Consider the following 22,737-nt stretch of genomic DNA (forward strand, 5'->3'; position numbering starts at 1 on the left):
AAAATAAAAAATTAATCCGGTTAACGCCAAAAAAACAAATCCCATCTCTAGCACTTGCCATGAGTTAGTCATCGCCTAGCCGGCCGCCGGCCTACCTGATATGGAGCAGAGCAGCCGGAGGGTGGGCGCGGAGGAGGTGTACTGGTTGATCATGCCCTGCGAGTGCGGCCGCGGCGCCGGCATGCTGAGCGTGATGGCCTTGTGGAACTTGCGGCGGCGCGGCTCCACCGTCACCACGGGTGACACGGCCACGCCGCGCCCCAGCAGCTTGGCCGTCAGCTCCGCCTCGATCGTCTGGGCCTGCTCAGTGCGGGGGGAAAGAGACAACGCGTCAAATGTGTGCAAAGCTATATGGGACAAGAGAGAGACAAAACAAATCTATATGGGCCTGCTCAGTGCAGAGAGAGAGCAAAACAAACCTAGATGAGCCTGCTCAGTGTAGAAAAAGAGACAAAATACATGAAATATGTGCAAACCTTTCAGTGTAGGGCTTGCGCAGTATAGAGAGAGAGAGACAAAACAAACCTATGTGAGCCTGCTCAGTGTAGAGAAAGATACAAAACGCGTCAAATATGTGCAAAGCTATCTGGGCCTGTTCAGTTTAGAGATAGAGAAAACACGTCAAATATGTGCAAATCTATCTGGGCATGGAGAGAAAGAGACAAAATGCGTCAAATATGTGCAAAGCCATCTCAAGAGTTAATATATTTTTTTAAGTAACTCGAATTGAAATGTACTTGTCGGCGATTCAATGGTCTAAAATCGAGAATGAAATTTAAAATGGACTTTGAAGGACGCGTCACGTTTGTTGGGCACATTTCGTTACATGGGGGAGAAGAAAGATATAGCATAGAGAGAAGGAAAAAGAGAGCTAAAATTCCGACGACACGGGAGTTGAGCAAAAGAGAGCGACATATACACAACTTATAGAATGAGATAGTGTCGCGTATGCGCGCTTTGTATACGTCAGATGCTATATATGAACAGCTAGGTACTACACGTTGCGTTTGTTGCATTGCGCAATATTGCATATTTTAACATTTTAACCAGCGGAAATGAGTCATTATTAAATTTAAATACAATTTTAAAACATTTGACAGCACTTATCTCGACGTTATAGGGGGGTTTACTGTATTATGTGACCAGCATAATATTAAAAGTTAAAAGACCATAATAACAATCAATAAAATCAAAATTATACGTCATTTCAAAGATGTAAAGAAAACTTTGTCCTAGAAAGTAAAATGCACCCCTGTATATGATTATCTCTCCATGAATTTTGGACTGTAAAATAAATATCATAATCCATTAATCATATTTCACCTCCCTTATTCAGAATATACATCACCTTCAACATATCGCTCACTCCTTTCAATAACGTCATATATCAAAAATCATCAATTATCAGTTGAGCATGTTTTCGGAATGTCCAGAAAATGTACTCTATACCTGCTATAGGGCAGAAAGTGTTGTTTTTATATTTTGAAGAAAAGGTATTGTTTAATTATTTTTTTTTGTTTACTAAATGTGTTTCAAATGGAGAAAAAAACCTTCAGGTTTTACCTACAAAGATCTGTTGCACAGTAAAAAGTTCAATAAGTGGCTTGATATTTATTTTTACTACATTTTATTATATTTTTAAACTTTAAAAACGATCTCCTGAAAATTCAAGTTTTTTGATATTTGACATTGTTCAAAGAAGTGAGCGATTTGTTATGGTTATAAAATGTGGGAAAGAAAGAGGATGAGGATAAGGGAAGGTTTGATATGAAGCAGAAAAATTCTACAAAGAAACCAGGAAAAGTTTGCAAATAAATGGCGCAATTTCCAACAAAACTAATTCCATTTTTTACACATCTCAAGGTATTTCTTTTACATAAGTGGATTTACAATAATTTGTGTCAGCCCTTTAGCACCCTCTGATACATCAATTGGTGCAGTATTATCTTGATTGTTAATTAACAATGACAACATGCTCACTTCGAATGTCAAAATATTTTTTTTAATTGATTCGGCATCACTTTGTTGGTACCAAGTTTTACTTGGTAAATACCACTGTTTCTCAAAATCTATTGTGACACGTGTTTTGATGCATTCTATTTAAAATCTATCAATGGGTATCTGCAAAGTATAGATGTTTTATTTCAGGTATTGTGTTGTGTATATTTATTTTGAGCAGATTGACTGAACAAAACAAACTTTAACTGGCGTTTATGATGTTATCTCGGGAACTATGATCATCTTTTACAAATTTTACTATATTTTGACAAATAAAAGTATGTTTGTTATTGAATCAAGATGACAATACTTAAATATTTTGTAGTTTCATATTGATGTCAAATATGGACAGATTAGCTTTTAATATACTAATTTTAGTATACAAGTATTTTAATGATATATGTGTATTTGTTATACAACCAAGATAACAATACTAAAATGTTATGTAGTGTCAAATTGATGAGTACAGATAGATTATCATCTTTTATTGATTTTACTAAACTTGTAATAAATAATAATAATAAAACCCATATCCGCACCCCAATGGTGCATAGGGCACTGCTTCATATAAACGCAGTGTTATCTTGATCGTTTACACATGAAGGAAAGGTGATGAGCCCTCCGCTTCAGGTACCAGTCCAGGGTAATATTGAATAAATATTACAGTGAAAAAATCACTTATATTTATTTGACCCCCCCCTGGGAATCGAACCCGGGACCTCCAGAACGGTAGGCAAGTGTGTTGACCATTACACTACGGAGGCGGAAAACTTTTAATAATATGTATAAATGTAGGTTTGTTATTGAACCAAGATAACAGTATTCAAATGTTAAATAGTGTCATATTGATGATAAATACGGGTAGATTATCATCTTTTACTGACTTTACCACACTTTGACAAATAATTCATGTATGTTTGTTATTGAATCAAGATAACAATCCTCAAATACGGTGTAGTGCTTTATATACCTTTAGGGGCAAATTCTGACAGATCTTTTGCTGATTTTACTACACTTTGACAAATAATTGTATGTTTGTTATTCAATCAAGATAACAATACTCAAATGTGGACTGGGCCTTATGTACCTTTAGGGCCAAATCCGGGCAGATTAAAATATGTTACCGTTTTAACTACACTTTGACAAATAATTGTATGTTTGTTATTCAATCAAGATAACAATACTCAAATGTGGACCGGGCCTTATGTACCTTTAGGGCCAAATCCGGGCAGATTGAAATATGTTACCGTTTTAACTACACTTTGACAAATAAATGCATGTTTGTTATTGAATCAAGATAACAATGCTTAAATTTAGTGTAGTGCCTTTTATAGCTTTAGATGAAAATTAGGGCAGATACACTACTACTGCAGGGAATATTTCCAACCAACCGTCACAGTTTCACTGAGATGTATAAAAGAAGAGTGTAAAGCGTTCTGTAATGTGGCAATTCTCTGTATGTTCTGGTAATCCATGCGATGTGTGAAACAAAAATAATAAAAATATGCAAAAGCAAAAAACATAATGTCTTTGGATATATGCGTGAAAGGTTGTCATATCGAAATCAAATATGCAGTGAATTATGGCAGTTAAAAACAAAAAATGGAAGGCGAGACAGTCACACGGAACGGGGGAAAGGAGTAGCTATTATTTCACATACCCTGGCAACGTTTACATTTTAAAATCCGATATTCAAGTGTAGTTCAATAACCCAATAAATTTAGTTACAATAGAAAATATTCAAAATATACATTTTTTGCTTTTGACATAAATTTACTTTACAGAAATTGTATCTAAAATAAGTTTATTTTTCCTTCCAATTGGATTTTATGACAGTTGAAATCTACTTTAAACATCAGACATATAAATTCTGCTAGATTTACTACATTCTGACAAAAAAATTACTATGTTTTGACAGTCAAATTTACTACGTTTTCTCAAACAAATTTAATATTTTTTTACAAACATATTAACTACATTAAAACAAAAGAATTTACTGATTTTAGACAGAACATATTGATATAAATTTATAAATAAATTCAACTGGAGGAAAAATGTAATCAAATATGCCACCTTTTGAAAATTTAATAAATTCATACAAGTTGAAAGTGCGCCATTTTCTGTGCATTTTAAAATCGTTCCTTTGATTGAAAAATTTCTGTTTCATTTAAAATTAAAAAACAATTGTATTTTTTTACTCTACATAAACATATTTATTTCTGAAAATTTTGAACACAAAAACACATTAAAATACAACAAACAAATCTTTGTATATTCCTGTCGACAATGTGTGTAAACTATTGGACAGTGTATAAATTTAGAATTCTTAAATTTAAACAAACTGTCGACACTTTTTCGTAACATTTTTCATACATCAAAAATATTTTTGGAACTAAATTTATTGGGCCAAACTACAAGTAAGATATATTCATATTGGAAATTTCTTATTTCTAGAAAAATATTTAAATCTAGCTGATCCATGTTACACAAAAATACAGTTTAAAAGTGAAAAAAATTACGTACGATCGAAGATAATATTATATTATATATCAAAATATTATATGAGTAGCAAATTTTCATAGTTTTTGTTACAATCTAACATAAATACCGACTTCAAAATTAAAATGAAAATAATTTTTTTGGACACAATACAGTAAATTCCCTATAACGTTGAGATACGTACCGCGTTATCGGAGGTAACATTAAAGGGGATAAATATTTTGTCCGCTTCTGTAGTGTAATGGTCAGCATGCTCGGCTACCGTACTGGAGGTCCAGGTTCGATTCCCAGAGGGTTGTCAAATAAAAATGATTTTTTCTTCTAATATTTATTCAATATTACCCTGGACTGGATCCTGAAGTAAAGGGCTGATCACCTTTCCTTCACGTGTTTATGATCAAGATAACACTGCTTTTATATTATGCATTGCCCTATGCACTGTCAGGTGCGGATGAGGTTTAGAAAAAGTTTTGAATTTTTTAAATTGTATTTTTACATTTAGACCAGCGGAAATCACTGAAATCAGTCATTTTAAATTTAAAATACAATAAAAATATATCCCTTATTTATGATTATAAATTGTTTTAAATTATTTTTTTTTATTTAAATTGAGATAAAATACCTTTCTCTACGATAACGCGGGACTTAACTCAACGTTTTAGGGGGTTTTTACTGTAATTAATTGTTTAGGGATAACCGAAGATTGAAGATAACGAAAACCAGCTATACTTTTATAACTCAAATTGAAAACAGTTACATTTTTTTGCTTTATCAATAAATTTTCGGTTAGTCTATGATATTGTCAAAATATAGTAAAAATACAGATTTGTTTTTTAACTTTTGTTTACTGTGAGGTTAAACCATTTTATACCATCTACACATTTTGATTCTATGTTATATTATATTTAAAATTGTGAATCTAACATCCCCAAATAGCTCATGTACATTTTTATATGGTTATAAATATGATAACTAACTGACTAACCATAGCGCCGCTTCCCACAGGGGTAGGCAGAGAGAATAGAACGCTTCACCACTGTATTTGCAAACATTCTTTTCCTATTTCACATTAATGCATCTCCTTATTCATATATACCCGCTGATTACTATTACTCCTTACCTGACCCCATTAAAATATTTTAAATACTTGATCATGCCAAGTTTTCCTTGGTCTTTCTCTGCTGCTATTTCCGACTACATGTGCATCATAAATTTATATTCTCACTCATTCGTTCCAAATGTCCAAACCATCAACACATTTTTTTTATTTTAATGCTTATCTCAGCCTTTCATTCTTTCCTTATTTCACCATTCAAACATCTGTCATACATCATTTTTCCGCACTGAGAGATGGCAGTTCGACTGCATTTAGTCTATTTAATCATTCTTTTGCTAACTGCTTACTTTACTTTCACACATTAGGATTGGTACCAGGACTAAATGTATAGCTTTCGTTCCACATGTCCAAACCATGTCAATACACATTTTTAAAAATGTATCTGTAATATTTATCTCAGCCTTGCATTCTTTCCTTCTTTCACCATTCGAACATCTATCATACATCGTTTTGATGCACATCACTCTGTGATTTTAACTACACTCAGTGAACTTTCATCCTTCTTTTGCTACCTTCAAGCTTCACTTCCATACATTAGGGTTGGTCTAAGACTCCGTTGTGTACTACATTTATCTTTCACTGTTGGGCTTTTATTTATTAAACCTGCTTTTAATGCACCATTCACACTGTTTCCATCATTTACTCTCTTTTCTATATCTTGATCAATCTTCCGGGCCTAAATATGATAAGATACTGATGCTCTTCTCTTGTGGGCTTCCACAACTTTGCTAAGCAATGAACTAAACTTCCTTTCCTAGTGAAATACACCTTAATGTTTGATAATATTAAATAATATTTTAAATATTACTATCCATACAAACATACATTCTAACACACCTTTTCTGATCCAATTTCCTATTTTTTTCCTTAATTTTTATTAAAATTATTCACTTATTTGATGCTGTGGAATCAAATTGTAATTTTTATTTTATTTTCATGTAATATTTGTCATATTGAGTGAAATACTACAAATAATTGTTGCAGAATGACATTTCTAACATTGTATTACTTTATGAAGTGACTTTTTTGTAAATTATCTCTATTTCAATAAAGAGTAAGGTTTTTATCAATAGTTAACGTGATGAATGACATTCCTAGGGAAAGTTATTGTTAAATATGACATTTCTAGTAATAGTTATTGCTTTGGATGATATTTCTAGTGAGAGTTATCGTTGGTGATGGCGTTCTTAGTGATAGTTATTGCATTGAATGACATGCCAAGTAGTAGTTATTTATTGAAATATCATTCTTAGTGATAGTTATTGCTTTGAATAACATTCATAGGTATAGTTATTGCTTTTAATGTAATTTTTAGTGATAGTTATTGCTTTGAATGACATTCTTAGTGATAGTTATTGCTTTGAATGACATTCCTAGTGATAGTTATTGCTTTTTATGTCATTTCTAGTGATATAGTTATTGCTTTGAATGACATTCCTAGCGATAGTTATTGCTTTGAATATCATCACTAGTAGACATCATTGCTTTAATCGACATTCATAGTGATAGTTATTGCTTTTAATGATATTTTTAGTGATAGTAATTACTTTAAATGACATCCTTAATAAATGATTTTGCAATTAGTAAATTTTGACTTAATTATTAAGCCCCTGTGCAGCAACTAAAGCGCAGTAATAGCAAGTAATATATATTTATGAGATGTACATTAAAAACTCTACAGACGAGTTTATGGCGATGATATTGAAATTATTTTAAGGATTATTAATTATGTTTAATTGCAAAACTAATCATGTTTAATTGTACGACCGTAGAAAACATTCATAACAATAGTCATTGCAAAAATAACAATTTTATCAAACGATACATTTTATCTAACAAAGTTTTTCCGAAATGCAACCTAATCCACCTTTTAATTAGATACCAGACGTACATACGTCATCGCTGAACACTTTTTTATTACGCAGTTAACTAAAAAAGTCAGTCTGGTCAATTTAACCAAAAGCTAAATACAAATAATTTAGACTTTTTAAAACAAATTTGACTGTCAAAGCCAGCTAGCTATCTATCCACATTACTGCATATTTAAGCAAATCTATAGTGGAACCTCTCATAACGAGTATTATTCGTTCCAGAATCTTACTCACTAAGCGAAAATCTTGTTAAGCCAAACATTTTTTGTTTTGACTGGTGCAGAAGTCCCGGGTCACAAGTCGCTCACTCCTTTCAAGAATGTCATAAATCAAAAAACTTGATTTTTTAGGAGAACGTTTTTAAAGTTGAAAAATATAATACAATGTATTAAAAATAAATATGAAGCCACTTACTGAACTTATTACTATGCAAAAGATCTTTTTAGGTAGAACTTGAAGGTTTTTTCTCCATTTGAAAAATATTTAGGATATTTAAAAAAATAATTAAAAATACCTTTTCCTCAAAATGCAAAAACAATACTTTTTGCCCTGTATCAGGTAAAAATTAAGTTTAAAATATTTACATCTCACCAATCTCACCAGTCTCTAGTGAAGTTCTAGTGATTCATGAACAAGGTTTCTAAATTGGTTCATATATATAGAACTTCCAAGAATTTGAGTAGTGTTGTTGTCAATAATGGGTAGAATTGGTGAATGTTACACGTGTGTAAAGTGATCACTTAAACCAGCCTATGACGGTCGTAAGCCCCGTAAATGCCCAGACTTCCATATTCTTCTTCATCTTTGATGAGATGTCAAAAAATAATATAAAAATATGCCGCTTATGCTGGAATAAAGTACATTTTTTGGGCATTCCAAAAACATGCACAACTAAAAATTAATGGTTTTTGATTTGTGACGTTCTTGAAAGGAGTGAGCGAAGTTTATGTCGTTAAAAAGGGACTTTGGTTGTTATGGGAATTACTTCTCGCAAAACATCTATTTTAGATGCTTGTCTGCAGGTAGGATAGTAAGGATAGGGAAGGTAAATGTGAAAAATACATCACAAACACCCAGACGAATTGAAAATAAATCTTTCTTAAATTCATTTTGCAATCGGCGGGAATCGAACCCGCGACGCCAGTTTCGCAGTCGAGCGTGTACCCAACTACGCTACGGCACCTGTCACTTGTTATGAGAGGTTCCATGGTATATGCATTTTTTACGTACTAATTATTTTGATATAAATCTTTTATTTATTCAATGCTAAGCTAAATTAAACATTGATTACTTCTGTATTTAAAAAAAGGCAAAAGTGCTTAAAACTATTTTAAGTGAAAACTTACTGTAGGTAGTTTTGTACTTTATATTACGATTTTTGGCAATTTGAGATCAATGAGATGATTGTATGATGAGAATTAAAGTAAGTTGTTTGACCCTTCGCCTATTTTTTTAATTCTCAAAGTAGTCAAATCAAAATAGCTTGAACATTAAAAATTATTATTGTAAAATCAGATAAAGAAAGTAGTTTATTGTGAATTATCCGATGATATCATTAAAAATATAATGTATAAGGGTTTGAAATGGGACTTCATGAATGTATGAAGAATAAAAACAGTCTGAAAGAATTTTAAAATAAACGTTTTGTTTACTGTAAGGAAGAATTATATCAATTATAATGTGTATTTTAAAAAATCCTCAATACTAGTTAAAGTGGAAGATATTTTGATATGAGGAATAACATTAATACATATATAGTGTTATATATATATATTTTTAGGGGGGTTTCAAATGCCTTTCTCCAATCCGGGTATAAAGTTATCTCGCTTGTACCCAGCTGTGACAGGGATCGTGTGGATTGTGTGGATTGTGTGGATTTGAACTCAAATCCACACAATCATTTACCAAGACAATAAACAGAAGATATTATTTTTTTAAACAAAAATGCCGAAGTATTTCTTAGTATCATTTTGAAGTTGACCGAAAATATATATTTTTTTAATAAAGAGAAATATTTGTGTTTTTATCATTTACACAAATATTTCAATTTCATACTATTTCTCAAGCGGCTCATTATTACAAATTGGTATCAAATTGTGGTAGAGTGGGTTCGAACCGAGAAACTCTGACTTCGCGACACTAACCACGGGACCACAACCCGACAATATGAATCTTATTGCTCAAACGATTGTCAAATTATCAGGTGATTTTTGTTTTAGAGCGATTTCAAATTCTATTCAGTAAATTAAATTAAAAGCTTACAATAAATCCTTAGTGCTAAATTAATTCATGTGCATTTTTCGCATATTTTTAGTGCTGGAAAGGCACACCTTTAACCCAAAATTATTATCTTTCAAACTTTGCAACTGCAAACTTATGTTCTATTAAAAAAATATACTTAAGAAAAATGCTTTCCCGATGGATCCGAATTGCTAAAAACAAATTTAATGAACTCCTGTCAATGTTTTAGAACCTGTTCATCAGAGAGAATGCGACTTTTGTAAATTGACCAACGAAATTAGACAATATCGCTTGCCTTGTCTAATTTTGTTGATCAGAACCCTATTTCCCACAAGAAATTATGCAGTATACAAAGTGTTTGTCGATTATTGGCCTAGATATATTTGAAAAAAACGTATATCCTGGTTGGGTTGTTATTTTAAAGGTGCTTAAAACTGTTTTAAACTTTATCAAAAAATTAGACAAAATAAGGAAAATGTCTAATTTTGTTGATCAATTTTATTACAGTCGCATTTTTCTTCAAATCGAATGAGATAAATATCAAACTTTATGATGTAGCCACTATTTTAACTAAATGAAAATGTTTAATATTTAAAATACCATTTTTTTTATTTTTTTATTATTTATATAATATGTCTAAGCCACAAAACTTAGTGAATCCGATTATTGTACCCACAATGCTCTCTTTTATTAAATTAATAAATAATTACTACCTAATTTATATATAAGTTTTAAATAACCTAAATGAAGAATGCCTATATTAGAAAAAATTTAAAAGAAATTTTACAGAAATGACAGAAAATTGAATAATTATTAATTCAGATAAGTATAAGAGAAATTATAAGTAAGGAATTATTTTTACATTTTTTTTTTTGACATCTCATCAAAGATGAAGAAGAATATGGAAGTCTGAGCATTTACGGGGCTGACGACCGTCATAGGCTGGTTTAAGTGATCACTTTACACACGTGTAACATTCACCAATTCTACCCATTATTGACAACCACACTACTCAAATTTGAACAAGTATTTGGACACACTCAAAATGTTGTAAATTATTTTTACTTTTATTTTTACATTACGCTTAAATTATAAAATTAGTGGTTTCTAGCTTATTTTGCAATTTTTTATTCCTAATATTTTGATTAACAATTAATATTGTATTTTATGTAAAATGTTTCGAAAAACTGTCAAAATCATGCCTTGGGTATTAAGAAAAACGCGGTCAGCATCTGAATGATTGTTAAAAACTGATCAACATAATTCTGAAGTCATTCTTCTTGAAGATCAATCCGGCAAAGGCACTCTTATGACAACTGTGGTACCCGTTTTCCTCATAAATGTGATGAGAAACCTATGTTATTCAATTTGGTGGGTGATCTGAAAACTATTTCGTAAAATGACATTGCAAGACGTAGCTAACATGGTTTTAAGTTTCTAGCATGGTTATAAGATATTGCAATAACTTAAAATGTACGTAAAACGATATTGCAAACATTGCTAACTTGGTTTTAAAATGTTGCTAACATGGTTATGAGACGTAGCTAACAAGGTTATAAGACACTGTTAACATGGTTGTGAAACATTGTTAACATGGCTATAAGACGATGTTAAAATAGTTACAAGACATTGCTAACAAGGTTATAAGACATTGTAACATGACTCTAAGCTCATATAGTTATAAGAGATTGCTAACAAGGTTATAAGATGTTGCTAACAAGGTTATAAAACATTGTAAGCATGATTATGAGACGTTGCAAATAAGGTTATAAGGTATTGTCAAACAAGTATGAGACGTTGCTAATATGGTTAAAACCCCCATGTATTCAACTGACCAATGAAATTAGACAAAAGGTTATAAGACAGGTGGTTTAGGGTTAGTTAAACTGTGATGGAGGACGATGCAGTGTGATTCAAAGCATCGCCGTGAAGTGTCTACAACGTAATGAAGGTTTGTCTAATTTTGTAGATCAATTTACAAAAATCGCAAGGAGCTCCATGTAAGTTTGGTACATCTTATGGTAAAATGTGAATGATGCATTATAAGGAGAGTGTTAGATAACCATATCACAAAGATAACAATGCTTTTAATATATCGCTCACTCCTTTCAAGAAAGTCGTAAATCAAAAAACTTGATTTTTCAGGAGAACGATTTTTAAGTTTAAAAATATAATGCAATGTATTAAAAATAAATATCAAGCCACTTATTGAACTTTTTGTGCAACAGATCTTTTTAGGTAAAACCTGAAGGTTTTTTCTCCATTTGAAAAATAATAAGTATATTTAAAAAAAATAATTAAACAATACCTTTTCTTCAAAATGCAAAAACAACACTTTCTGCCCTGTAGCGGGTAAATATTAAGTTAAAAATATGCGTCTTTTGCTGGGATATAGTATATTTTCTGGGCATTCCGAAAACATGCACAACTGAAAATTGATGATTTTTTATTTATGACGTTCTTGAAAGGAGTGAGCGATATGAAATATGTCTAAGATGTAAACGTATGATAAACGTAAACGGTTTGTCTAATTTTATAAATCAATTTGCAATTTGCGAAAATCGCAAGGGTCTCCATGCGAGTTTTGTACATCTCCATCTACCAGACAAGCGTGAAGCGCTTCTTCTTGGCCACGTTATTGACGGTGATCTTCTTGAACTGCTGCTGCGCTTGCTTGGCGCAGGAGCGCGGGCGGAACAGGTTTACCTGGAGGCCCACTTTGATCTTTTTGGTGAGCGCGCCCTGCGGGAACACGGCCTGCACCTGCGGCACCACCGAGCTGGACACCATCCCGCCTGGAAACGGAAGCAAAGTTAGCTTGATTCAAGCAAGGTAAGGTTGGTCCGTATGTGGACGAAGTGAGGAGGACTGCCACACACTGGCAAGAAGCCTTATACCAATGTGTTGCAATTTTTCTTTTCGTTTCCATGTTTGCTCCCTAGGTGGAACATATACCCAACATGAGACGTCTTTAAGTCATTATCAAAGAGTTAATTTGATGAAAATTGTAAAATTTTTAAATTCATAATTTTTTTCTCTTTTGTGTCTATATTAGGTTAAAATCTTTAAAAACAATAAAAAATGTATTAAAAAAGAACTCCACCGACAAGACACATAAGGTCTCTGGGTCTCTGCAAAAAAAAATGTTCTAAATATGTATAAATTGTGATTTAAATAAATAAAAATAAAAAATCTATCACGCGCCATCTCCTTGGCTTCCTCGCAAGTCAGTCCAGCATCTCGAAGTTCCGCTGAGTATAGTCGGTGAATGGTTTTCGGCGGTCTTCCGTGGCACCGGAATCATAAGGTAAGAGAAATAATATAAAATTTAACATTGAGGCTTCTAAATGTTCAATTCTAAATATTCAATCCATTGTACACTCGCATGCATCAAGCCTAGACACAAACTTACTTAAAGTGAAACATTTATCATTTTATATGAAAGATAATGGATTTCTAAGCATCCCAGGTTTTTTGATATATCATCCGTAGGGTGAATAATCCAGTGTCTGATATCATAATAAAATTGTAAAAAATTATATGGCCAAGTCGATTGATTAAGAATTGGACATTCTTGCAAACATTTTCTTTGTAAAAAAAATATGCAGATACTCACCTTCCGGTCCAATTGCATGGACCTCCTGTCTTATGCGAGATATGACCGCAAAGTACTGCGGGAAATCATGCGTCAATATCCTGGTCATGCGAGCTGGTGTTGCTCCCGGCTCTTCGGAAGGATCTGGTGGAAGAATATTCTCATTTATTAAATATGGCACTTTAAAAAACCCAAAGACTTTCCTGGGTATTTGTGGATTTGTAGAAGTCGTATGATCGAGTTGATAGACCGAAACTTTGGAAGGTATCATCTGAGTATGGAATAAGGAAGTCAATTTATCCAAGGCATTGCAGCCTTGTGGCTGAGCAATGAGCAAATGCTGAGAAGTTCCTGTTTGGCCCACACTAGATTATCCCTCCTGTTCCCAATACAGATTCAAATAAAAACATATATAAGTAGCTAGAAGAAACAAAAATCCACTAAATGATCTATAAACCTTGTACATAATAAGCAAGGTAAATAATAAATGCAATTCCCCTATAAAAAAAAAGATTTGTGGCTTATGATGATGACTCCAGGGCATCCAGAGTTCATGCGACATGAAGAGACCATGGGACATGAAGAGAGAAATAGGTCGGCTCCAGAAAAGATGGGCCGATAACATGGTCCCCATGATCGATTTGACTGTCTGCTGCCTTTTGTATGCTGTGCTTCTTACCGATAATAAAAGCTGGTATGAAACGAGTATATAAATAGAGCATTTCTATAAACTCAATGATACATTTCTAAATTTGTATTTATTTGCTGTAAAATAAAAAATTATAGTATATTCAAGATATCCGCCTCTGTAGTGTAATGGACAGCACGCTCGGCTACCGTTCTGTAGGTCCCGGGTTCGATTCCCAGGGGGGGTCAAATAAATATGAGTGATTTTTTCACTGTAATATTTATTCAATACATATTACCCTGGACTGGTACCTGAAGCGGACGGCTGATCACCTTTCCTTCATGTGTAAACTATCAAGATAACACTGCGTTTATATGAAGCAGTGGCCCATGCATGGTTAGAGTGCGGATAAGGGTTTTATTATTTATTTTTATTATATTCAAGATACAATTATGTATAAGTATTTTCTAATATTTGTTTCTATTCAGAGTCCTGCGGGAAGCCTATAGCTTCCATTTTGGACCAGGAGTATGGCAAAAACCTTTCAACAATCAATTTACAAATATCGGATGAATTTGAACCCATGCGACTTGTGTTAATTGATCAATGGAATTATACAATGTCTCACATTTAGAATCGGCAACTTACCGTCAATTTCCAATGTGTCATTCAGTATGTCTTGGACCACGCAGTCGGCTGCTTCCAAAGCGTGCTCTCTCCATGTTGTACCATTGTCGGAACGCAGGATCACAATCTCTCTCTCCTTTCCCCGTAAGGAAGCATAGTGCGGCACCTCCAATATTATTGGTCTAGAAAACAAATGTGAACTCATCAAAAGGCTGAAGCATTTGATACAAATATACTAAATTCAAAAAATTGACTAATAGGAGGTGTGATTAAGATATGATGGAACATTTACCCAATAAATTTAGCTGATACTGGACCAAGTTCGAGGACTCTGCTAGCGAGAGCCTCTCCTTCCATCAAGGGTGGCAAATGACTGACTCTCTGTGTGCGTACATATCTGTAAGTAAAATATAGGATAAAATTGTAAATTTAACAATCTATAATAATAATCAGGGGTAGGCAGAGGAAATTGATGGGTTTTTATTTGCTATAACTGATGACATTCACTCTGTTCCTAGAATTCACTCTTCTTTCTTTTTTCAGTTTGTAAATTTTAATCACGGTCTTTAAAGCAATATTTTCTTTAAAAACCTTATAATTTTAACATGAATTGGTATGAAAATTATTATCAGTAATTAATAAACAATAAAGGCCAATTTATGCAGCGCCATTTTCATGAAAAATCACCTCAAAAGCGCTTCATAATTAACATATTAAACGTTTTTTTATAGTTTTACAGAAAGCTAAACTGGCAGTTAACCCTAATACAGTGGAACCTCTCATAACGACCGCCTCTCATAACGAGCGCTCTCTTAACAAGCGACATTTCGCCACGAGTTGCAGCGAAAGATCAAGTCCCTTTTTCATAACATTATCTTACGAGCCGGGACTTCCGCACCAGTCAAAACAAAAAAATGTTACGCTTTACAAGTAAGACTCTGGAAGAAATTATTTTTAAAAATTTTCAAAATATTTGTGTTACACGCGTTTGACAATGAGTTGGCGCAATACAACAAACTGGAAAAGATTTGAAAGAGCGATTTGTCAGTTTGCAGGCCAGCAATATTTCCGTCGGATGTTAAATCATTTTCCCTCCATTTTTTCTAGTTCCTTTAATAACTTATAAAAGTGGTTTTACTGTATATACAATGACAGTTGTATAAGTCCTCTCCAAAACTTTACATTTCCATTAGAAATGATTTTAAGTAATCAGGAATTTTAGCTTGTAAAATTGTTACGTTATGGTGCTATTTAATGATTTCATATTGGTTTAACACAGGATTGGTCACGTTTTGTCGCAACTTTAATTAAGATTTTGATAGAACACAGTAAACAGAACAGATTTGCATTTAAAGGATTTTTTGTGCAATATTGGAAATATAACTTTTTGATGAGGACCTCCACAGTTGTTTCTGTACAAACCTGCAAGTGATCCTTGTTGGCTGTTGCGCCGAGAGAGGGGGGACTATCACCCTCACCCCCCCACCCCGGCATCCCCTCATGGCTCCGCCGCGAGCGTCCACCAGAAAAGAGACAAGGAAACTGGAAGATAAAAGCATAAATTAACCGACAGTTTTGTTTGGGCTCCTGGAGTCTTGGTAGCATCCCTAAATTATGGATGTAAAGCGTGAAGTTGGCAAAAGTAGGATGAAAGTAATATAATAATAATAAAATAAAATAAATTAAGAAGCAGAGGAAGACCGGGGAAAACCTGGCACAATCAGGTATATCAAATACTTGAAAGCGGCCGGGTCAGGAGCCGTAATAATCGTCGGGTATGTATAAGGAGATGCATGGATGTAGAAGAGGCGAAGAATGTTTGAAAAGACAGAGTGGTGTGGCGTTCGATTCTCTCTGTCTACCTCTGCGGAGAAGTGACGTGATGGTTAGCAAGTTAGTTTGTTAGTTAATAATAATAATAATTTGGATAATTTGTATAGCGCCATTTTTGTAAAATACTACCTCAAGGGCGCTTAAAAAGACATGGATAATAATAATAATAATAGGATAAAGGTGATAATGATACACAAAAAATAAATGAATTAACCGCTTCTGTGCCAAAAGCGAGATTTCTTGCATTCTTGGCCATGCCCAGCAGGCCGGCCATAGAAAAATAGCGAGTTTTCTCGCTATTCTTTGAGCCTCTGTATCATACATATGTCCCGTTTTTTTATTAATTTAAAATATGGAACACACAGAGACATCTATTAAAACGTCGTCAATTGATCTCTGGCCGTCGAGTCTAGAGCGGGGAAAAGGTGAGTCAACAAATTAAAACGCCTGAAAAGTAGACTGAACGCAGTCGATATGCGATGTTTGAGATAAATGTGTGGCAAAACAATGTATGATAGATGTTTGATTGGCGACATAAGGAAAGACTGCAAGAGCGAGGTAAGCATTATGGGTAAAATTAAGAAAAATATGTTAAGTTTGGACATGTGGAATAAATGAGTAAGGAAATAATAGTAAAATAAATTTTTGGGGCCAATGTAGTTGGAAGTAGGAGCAGAGGAAGACCGATCAAAAATTTTCACAATCAAGCATTTCAAATAATTGGGCGTGGTCAGGTACAGTACTTATACTCTATCGAGTTTTATTTTTATTTTTATTATTTTATTTATGCCAATTTTAGATTATATAAATGCTATAAGCAACATATTTTCTTCTTTAAAAAATGTTTGTACCAGTAAAAAAAATATATTAAAATTATTTTATTTCATAGGTCATCATGCTGACGTCACACAAACTTAGTTATAAGTAAAATATCGTGGATGGAATAGGAAAATAATCTGAAATGTAGTTTTAGTGTTCAAATTCGTCCACAGATGGCAGTACTAGTACCATTTTAGTAAGAAATGTCAGTGGGGCTTTAGTTAGTTATATTCCTTTGAGGAAAGTTTGGAAAGTCAGGTTAAGTGGTTGAAATAATTAATAAAGTGTGTCACAATTGCGCAATATGGTGTTAATGTCACAACTGATTCAAAACACTGGAAATGGGTCAACATTACCTAGGATTTGATAATAGGGAATTCTAAAATAATTGATTTCTGCGATTGAAACACTTACTTTTTCCATTGCAACTTTCTCCTGAAGAGCGTCCATTAGAAAGCAAAGATCAAACAAAAATATTTACATTAACTTCAGTTCACTCAACATATGCAGACAATATTCCTGTAAAAGAAAATTAAATAATTAACAAGACAATTAAAATGTACAATCCCATCTCATGAATAAATTACGCGTCCAAAATTTGCAAAAAACTGTATTAGAGTGAGACTCGTATGATCTGGTGTCATTTGGTCCATTGGTTGTAAAGAAATGTTTTTTTTTCTTCATATAGCTGTAAAAAAGGAGTCCAAAATATAGTCCGAACAAATGCCGTCAGAGCAAAAGTGGCCTAACCCCTTAATTGTTCATATCCTGACTTACCTACTACAAATCATTTAAAACATGCTAAAATTTACATAAATAATATTTTATTATTCAACTACAAGGGGTTAATTGTACCAGCTAAGACACCAAAGGTAGGATTGCGTCCTTTTGCATTAACTCTTACCACTCTGTAGGCCAGACATTCTGGCCCGTATGATTCTAGTAGGCAGCTCCGTGGGCCACAATGTCTGGCCCGGCGCAGGTATAACTTTAATCACTGATTTCTCTATCACCCAAGTATATTCTACCAAAAAATATTTCAGATAAATACAGTTAATCTTAATTAACACGGTCATACAAATTGCCAGACAGAGTGTCCTAAAATTAGGGAACCAAAATATTTATTTTGATGGTAGAAAAACGTCACATTTTTTTTGATCAGAGTAGCTGATCAGTTATGAGAAAAAATGGTCAGAGTGGAAAAGAAAAAGGTTTTTAAGAAATTTTAATATGTTTTAAATAATTTGAAGTAGGTAAGTCAGGATATGAAAAATTCATTCATTTCATTCAAACCCTTATCTACACCCCAATGGTGCATAGGGCACTGCATCATATAAACACAGTGTTATCTTGATCAAACACATGAAGGGAAGGTGATCAGCCCTCCGCTTCAGGCACCAGTCCAGGGTAATATTGAATAAATATTGGAGTGAAAAAATCACTTATATTTATTTGACCCCCCCCCTGGGAATCGAACCCGGGACCTCCAGAACGGTAGCCGAGCGTGATGACCATTACACTATGGAGGCGGACATGAAAAATTGAGCACCCAAAAAGATATAAGTGACAAATTGCCACTTTTTAGAAGACACTTTTGAAGCACTGGGTAGTCAACCATTACATTAGAGTGTTGTCAAGTTTTTCCTACATCTAATTATCATAAAATAGTATGGCTACATGCCTGCCTTTAAAGGTATAGCTTACTTTGGCTGTGTGGTATCCACATTATAGCAATATCCTTCCTTCATGACTTCAGCGTTGTAGATGTGGTTGACGGCCTTCGCTGTGCTCAATTCGTCAATCACATAAGGTGGGGCGCTGGTTGTAGAAGCTGTAAAAAGAAAAGTCAGTCTGCCAAACAATGTCTTGTAAAAAGAAAACAAAAATACAATCTATTTTGTATATTAAAAGCATTTTTAACTTTGTGGTATGGTAATGTAACACTCTCCTTACAACTTTTTGAGTGTGTCTAAATACTTGTTCACAAAATCTGGATTATCTCCAATTACAGGAGTTATTTTCATATTATTTTCTGACATCTCATCAAAGATGAAGAAGAATATAGAAGTCTGGGCATTTACAGGGCTGACGACCGTCATAGGCTGGTTTAAGTGATACTTTACACATGTAACATTTACTAATTCTATCCATTATTGACAACCACACTACTCAAATTTTGGAAGTTCTATATACATGAACCAATTTAGAAACATTGTTATTGAATCACTAGAACTTCTCTAGAGACATCTATTGGTGTGAATAACTCTCCTTACCATTCATCGTTAACTCTGTGCAATACCAAGTTGTATTACACAAAGTGAACGATGAATGATAAAAGTAGTGTTAAAAATACAATAGTTTCTCCGTATTCACAGAGCTATATTCTTTGAAAAATGTCAAAAATAGTTGACTATGAATATTGCAACATCTCTTGGACTGTGAGCCATGCTTCTATGATGGATCATTTAATACTGGATCTCTTTTAGTACACTTTTTATTTAAAATTTTGACCTAACAGCAGAAGCTAAACTAACAGTGTACAACAGAGTCCTAAAAATAACTAGTAAGGAAGTTAAGCGTGGAGTTGGCAAAAGGAGAATGAAAATAGGTTGAAACAGTCGAAATGCGACCACTCAGGATGAATGATGGATGTTGGAATGGCGAAATAAGGAATGAATGCAGAGCTTTGATAAGCATAATTGATCAAATTAAAGGTCGGGTGACATCGACTGTCCAAACTCAAAACACAATAAGGGACATTGTTTTGCATTTTTGGACTAAGTATAATCTACTTAGTCCAAAAATGTAAAAAAACCTACTACAAAAACATGTCCCTTACTGTGTTTTGACTTTGGACAGCCGAGATGATTTGGACATGTGGAACAAATGAGTGAGGAAAGAGGAGTAAAAAACATATGATGCGAAGGTAGCTGGAAATAAAACTAGAGGCAGACCAAGGAAGACTTGACATAAGACTTGACCCTTAGAGTGCGAACCGCCGATAGATGGACTCTATTAATGCGTATAATGTGCTGAGCTTCGGAATACAGACTATTGCGTAATTTGATTTAGGTATCAACCTGTACGGACGTGTCTTAGCGCGCGCATGTATAACGTTTTTAATAATTTAATATCATTTATAAATAATAATAATAATAAATAATTTATTTATTACACCTTGTTCCATATAAAGGCCAAATTATGAATTATCTTGAAAATTTAGAAATCCAAAAAAACCTGAATTCTAATAATAATTTATTCAATAATATATTGTTTCAAAATTCTTCACCATTGCTTTCCATTTTTCCTTTGTTTTCAAACTCCGTCCCTTGACTAACCCCTTCCCCTTAATTTCCCCTCTCCTTATTTATAGAACAATTTTATATTTTATATTTTAGTTATTATACAGACCTGAATGATGGAAGTTTAACTTCTGAAACATGTAGTCTATAATAAAACTCAAGTGGTAAAAAACGAAGTGTTTTCTTTGTTTCATTTTTATAAATAACCATTTAAAATTATTTTGCTGTGAATTTAAAATTGATTTTTGTATTTTTTTTTTAAAGTAAAAGTTTTTTATTTCTACCCACAAAATGTCAAATTCGTCTAGTAATGATGATGAAAATCAATTAGCAATTTATGCAAAATATGTGAAAATAAGCTCAGCACTATAAGGGTTAAATTACTTGTTGAATACTTTAATCACGCATGGACTAATCAAAAATTTAAATAATTGGTAGGTATGCACGATTGTGTAAAAGGCAAAAAATCCTTCCAAAGATGGAGCTATGTGGGGTTCTGTTCTCTCTGCCTACTACTGCAGTCCGCCTCCATAGTGTAATGGTCAGCACGCTCGGCTACCGTTCTGGAGGTCCCAGGTTCGATTCCCAGGGGGGGTCAAATAAATATGAGTGATTTTTTCACTCTAATATTTATTCAATATTATTCTGGACTGGTACCTGGAGCGGAAGGCTGATCACCTTTCCTTGGTCTTAACGGTCAAGATAACACTGTGTTTATATAATGCAGTGCCCTATGCACCATTGGGGTACGGATAAGGGTTTGAAGACTACTACAGAAGTGGGGTGCTGGTTTCTTAGTTTAATTTTTATTTATCCATGGGGTTGTTTGTCATTTCCATTAAATTGTTAAAAAATCCTCTTTACTTTTATTTTAATACATTTAATAATATTGAACCATTATAAAGAAGAAATTTACTTACTCTGAGAAAGATCCATCACGTTCTTATGTCCGATGACAGATTCTGCTCTCTCGTCCCTTGTCACATCGATGGGCAGAGAGTCGTCACCCAACGACTTCATATCGTCAACAGTCAAGTACCTGTATGGTTGATCAGTCAACATTGTGTCTTCACCTGAAACACAAATTCAGATTGTATTTTTATAAAACAAAATAACGTTCATGTTTTCATACACTGATATGTATTTTTCCACCATGGTCATCCTATGAGAGTTTGGCATTCTTAACTGGCGACAACTCTACCGCAGGGTAACTTTCTAGACCCATTACTTTTATATTTTTGGTTATTGATATTGTCAAATGTGGTATTTTAGGTTATATACAATTAAATTAAATTAAATTTTGATGTGTGAGTGTGTATCATTACTGTTTTCAATCATAGTGAATTTTACAACATTTTGAGTGTGTCCAAATACTTGTTCACAAAATCTGAATTCAAGTGATTCAAGAACAAGGTTTCTAAATTGGTTCATATATATATAGAACTTCCAAGAATTTGAGTAGTGTGGTTGTCAATAATGGGTAGAATTGGTGAATGTTACACGTGTGTAAAGTGATCACTTAAACCAGCCTATGACGGTCGTCAGCCCCGTAAATGCCCAGACTTCCATATTCTTCTTCATCTTTGATGAGATGTCAAAAAAATAATAGTGAATTTTACTAAAATGATCTATGGAACATAAAATAAGGTGACGATATATGATGATAAGATGACATACCTCCTTCTTCTTCAGAGTCAGACATAAAGGTTTCATACATGGTCTCAGGAGCTACAGGCCTGTATTTGTCATCCTTGGCCTGAGGTCCGGGCGACGGTTCAGACACCCCCTTCAGGGTATCCATCACGGTCACATAGCCTAGCCTCTGGGCAATATCCAGAGGGGTCTGTCCGTTCTAAAAAAGCAAGAAAACAATTGGAATTAAACTAACAATGATATATTATCAGCGAATGATATTATGAAGGTTTAAAGCAAGGGTGGCCAACCCGTGGGCCGCATGCAGCCCGCCGGGTGTCTACATGTGGCCCGCGAAGCATTTCACACATTTTTTCTTTCAGTGTACATAAAATCACCAAAAGAACATTCTATTGTGCGTAGTTTATATCATATTATATATATATGGAAATATCTAACTATCGCGAGAATTTATTCTATAGTATATTCGTGTTAACAAACAATCACAGCATTTTGCGATCGATTTTTAAATACACATTGATAAGAATACAAGCTGCTATAACCGAATGCTAGAG

At 33.6% G+C, this 22,737-nt stretch overlaps 1 protein-coding gene across 1 annotated transcript in view; it reads right to left on the minus strand.

Moving 5' to 3' along the window:
• The window catches only part of LOC148306966 (uncharacterized), a 124,538-nt gene that overhangs the window by 60,829 nt on the left and 40,972 nt on the right, over positions 1-22,737 (minus strand). The window contains exons 17-26 of the mRNA XM_088264131.1: positions 22,208-22,382; positions 21,451-21,603; positions 18,933-19,059; positions 17,643-17,663; positions 15,999-16,118; positions 14,869-14,973; positions 14,598-14,758; positions 13,343-13,465; positions 12,433-12,521; positions 96-300 (exon numbers count right to left, since the gene is read on the minus strand). Of these exons, the coding sequence (XP_088120257.1) occupies positions 96-300; positions 12,433-12,521; positions 13,343-13,465; positions 14,598-14,758; positions 14,869-14,973; positions 15,999-16,118; positions 17,643-17,663; positions 18,933-19,059; positions 21,451-21,603; positions 22,208-22,382 (1,279 nt within the window). The remainder of the gene's footprint in view (positions 1-95; positions 301-12,432; positions 12,522-13,342; positions 13,466-14,597; positions 14,759-14,868; positions 14,974-15,998; positions 16,119-17,642; positions 17,664-18,932; positions 19,060-21,450; positions 21,604-22,207; positions 22,383-22,737) is intronic.

The sequence above is a fragment of the Brachycentrus maculatus genome, unplaced genomic scaffold (genome assembly GCF_059751285.1).
Source record: "Brachycentrus maculatus isolate JH-2025_06_01 unplaced genomic scaffold, ASM5975128v1 h1tg000216l, whole genome shotgun sequence".
Lineage (NCBI taxonomy): Eukaryota > Metazoa > Arthropoda > Insecta > Trichoptera > Brachycentridae > Brachycentrus > Brachycentrus maculatus.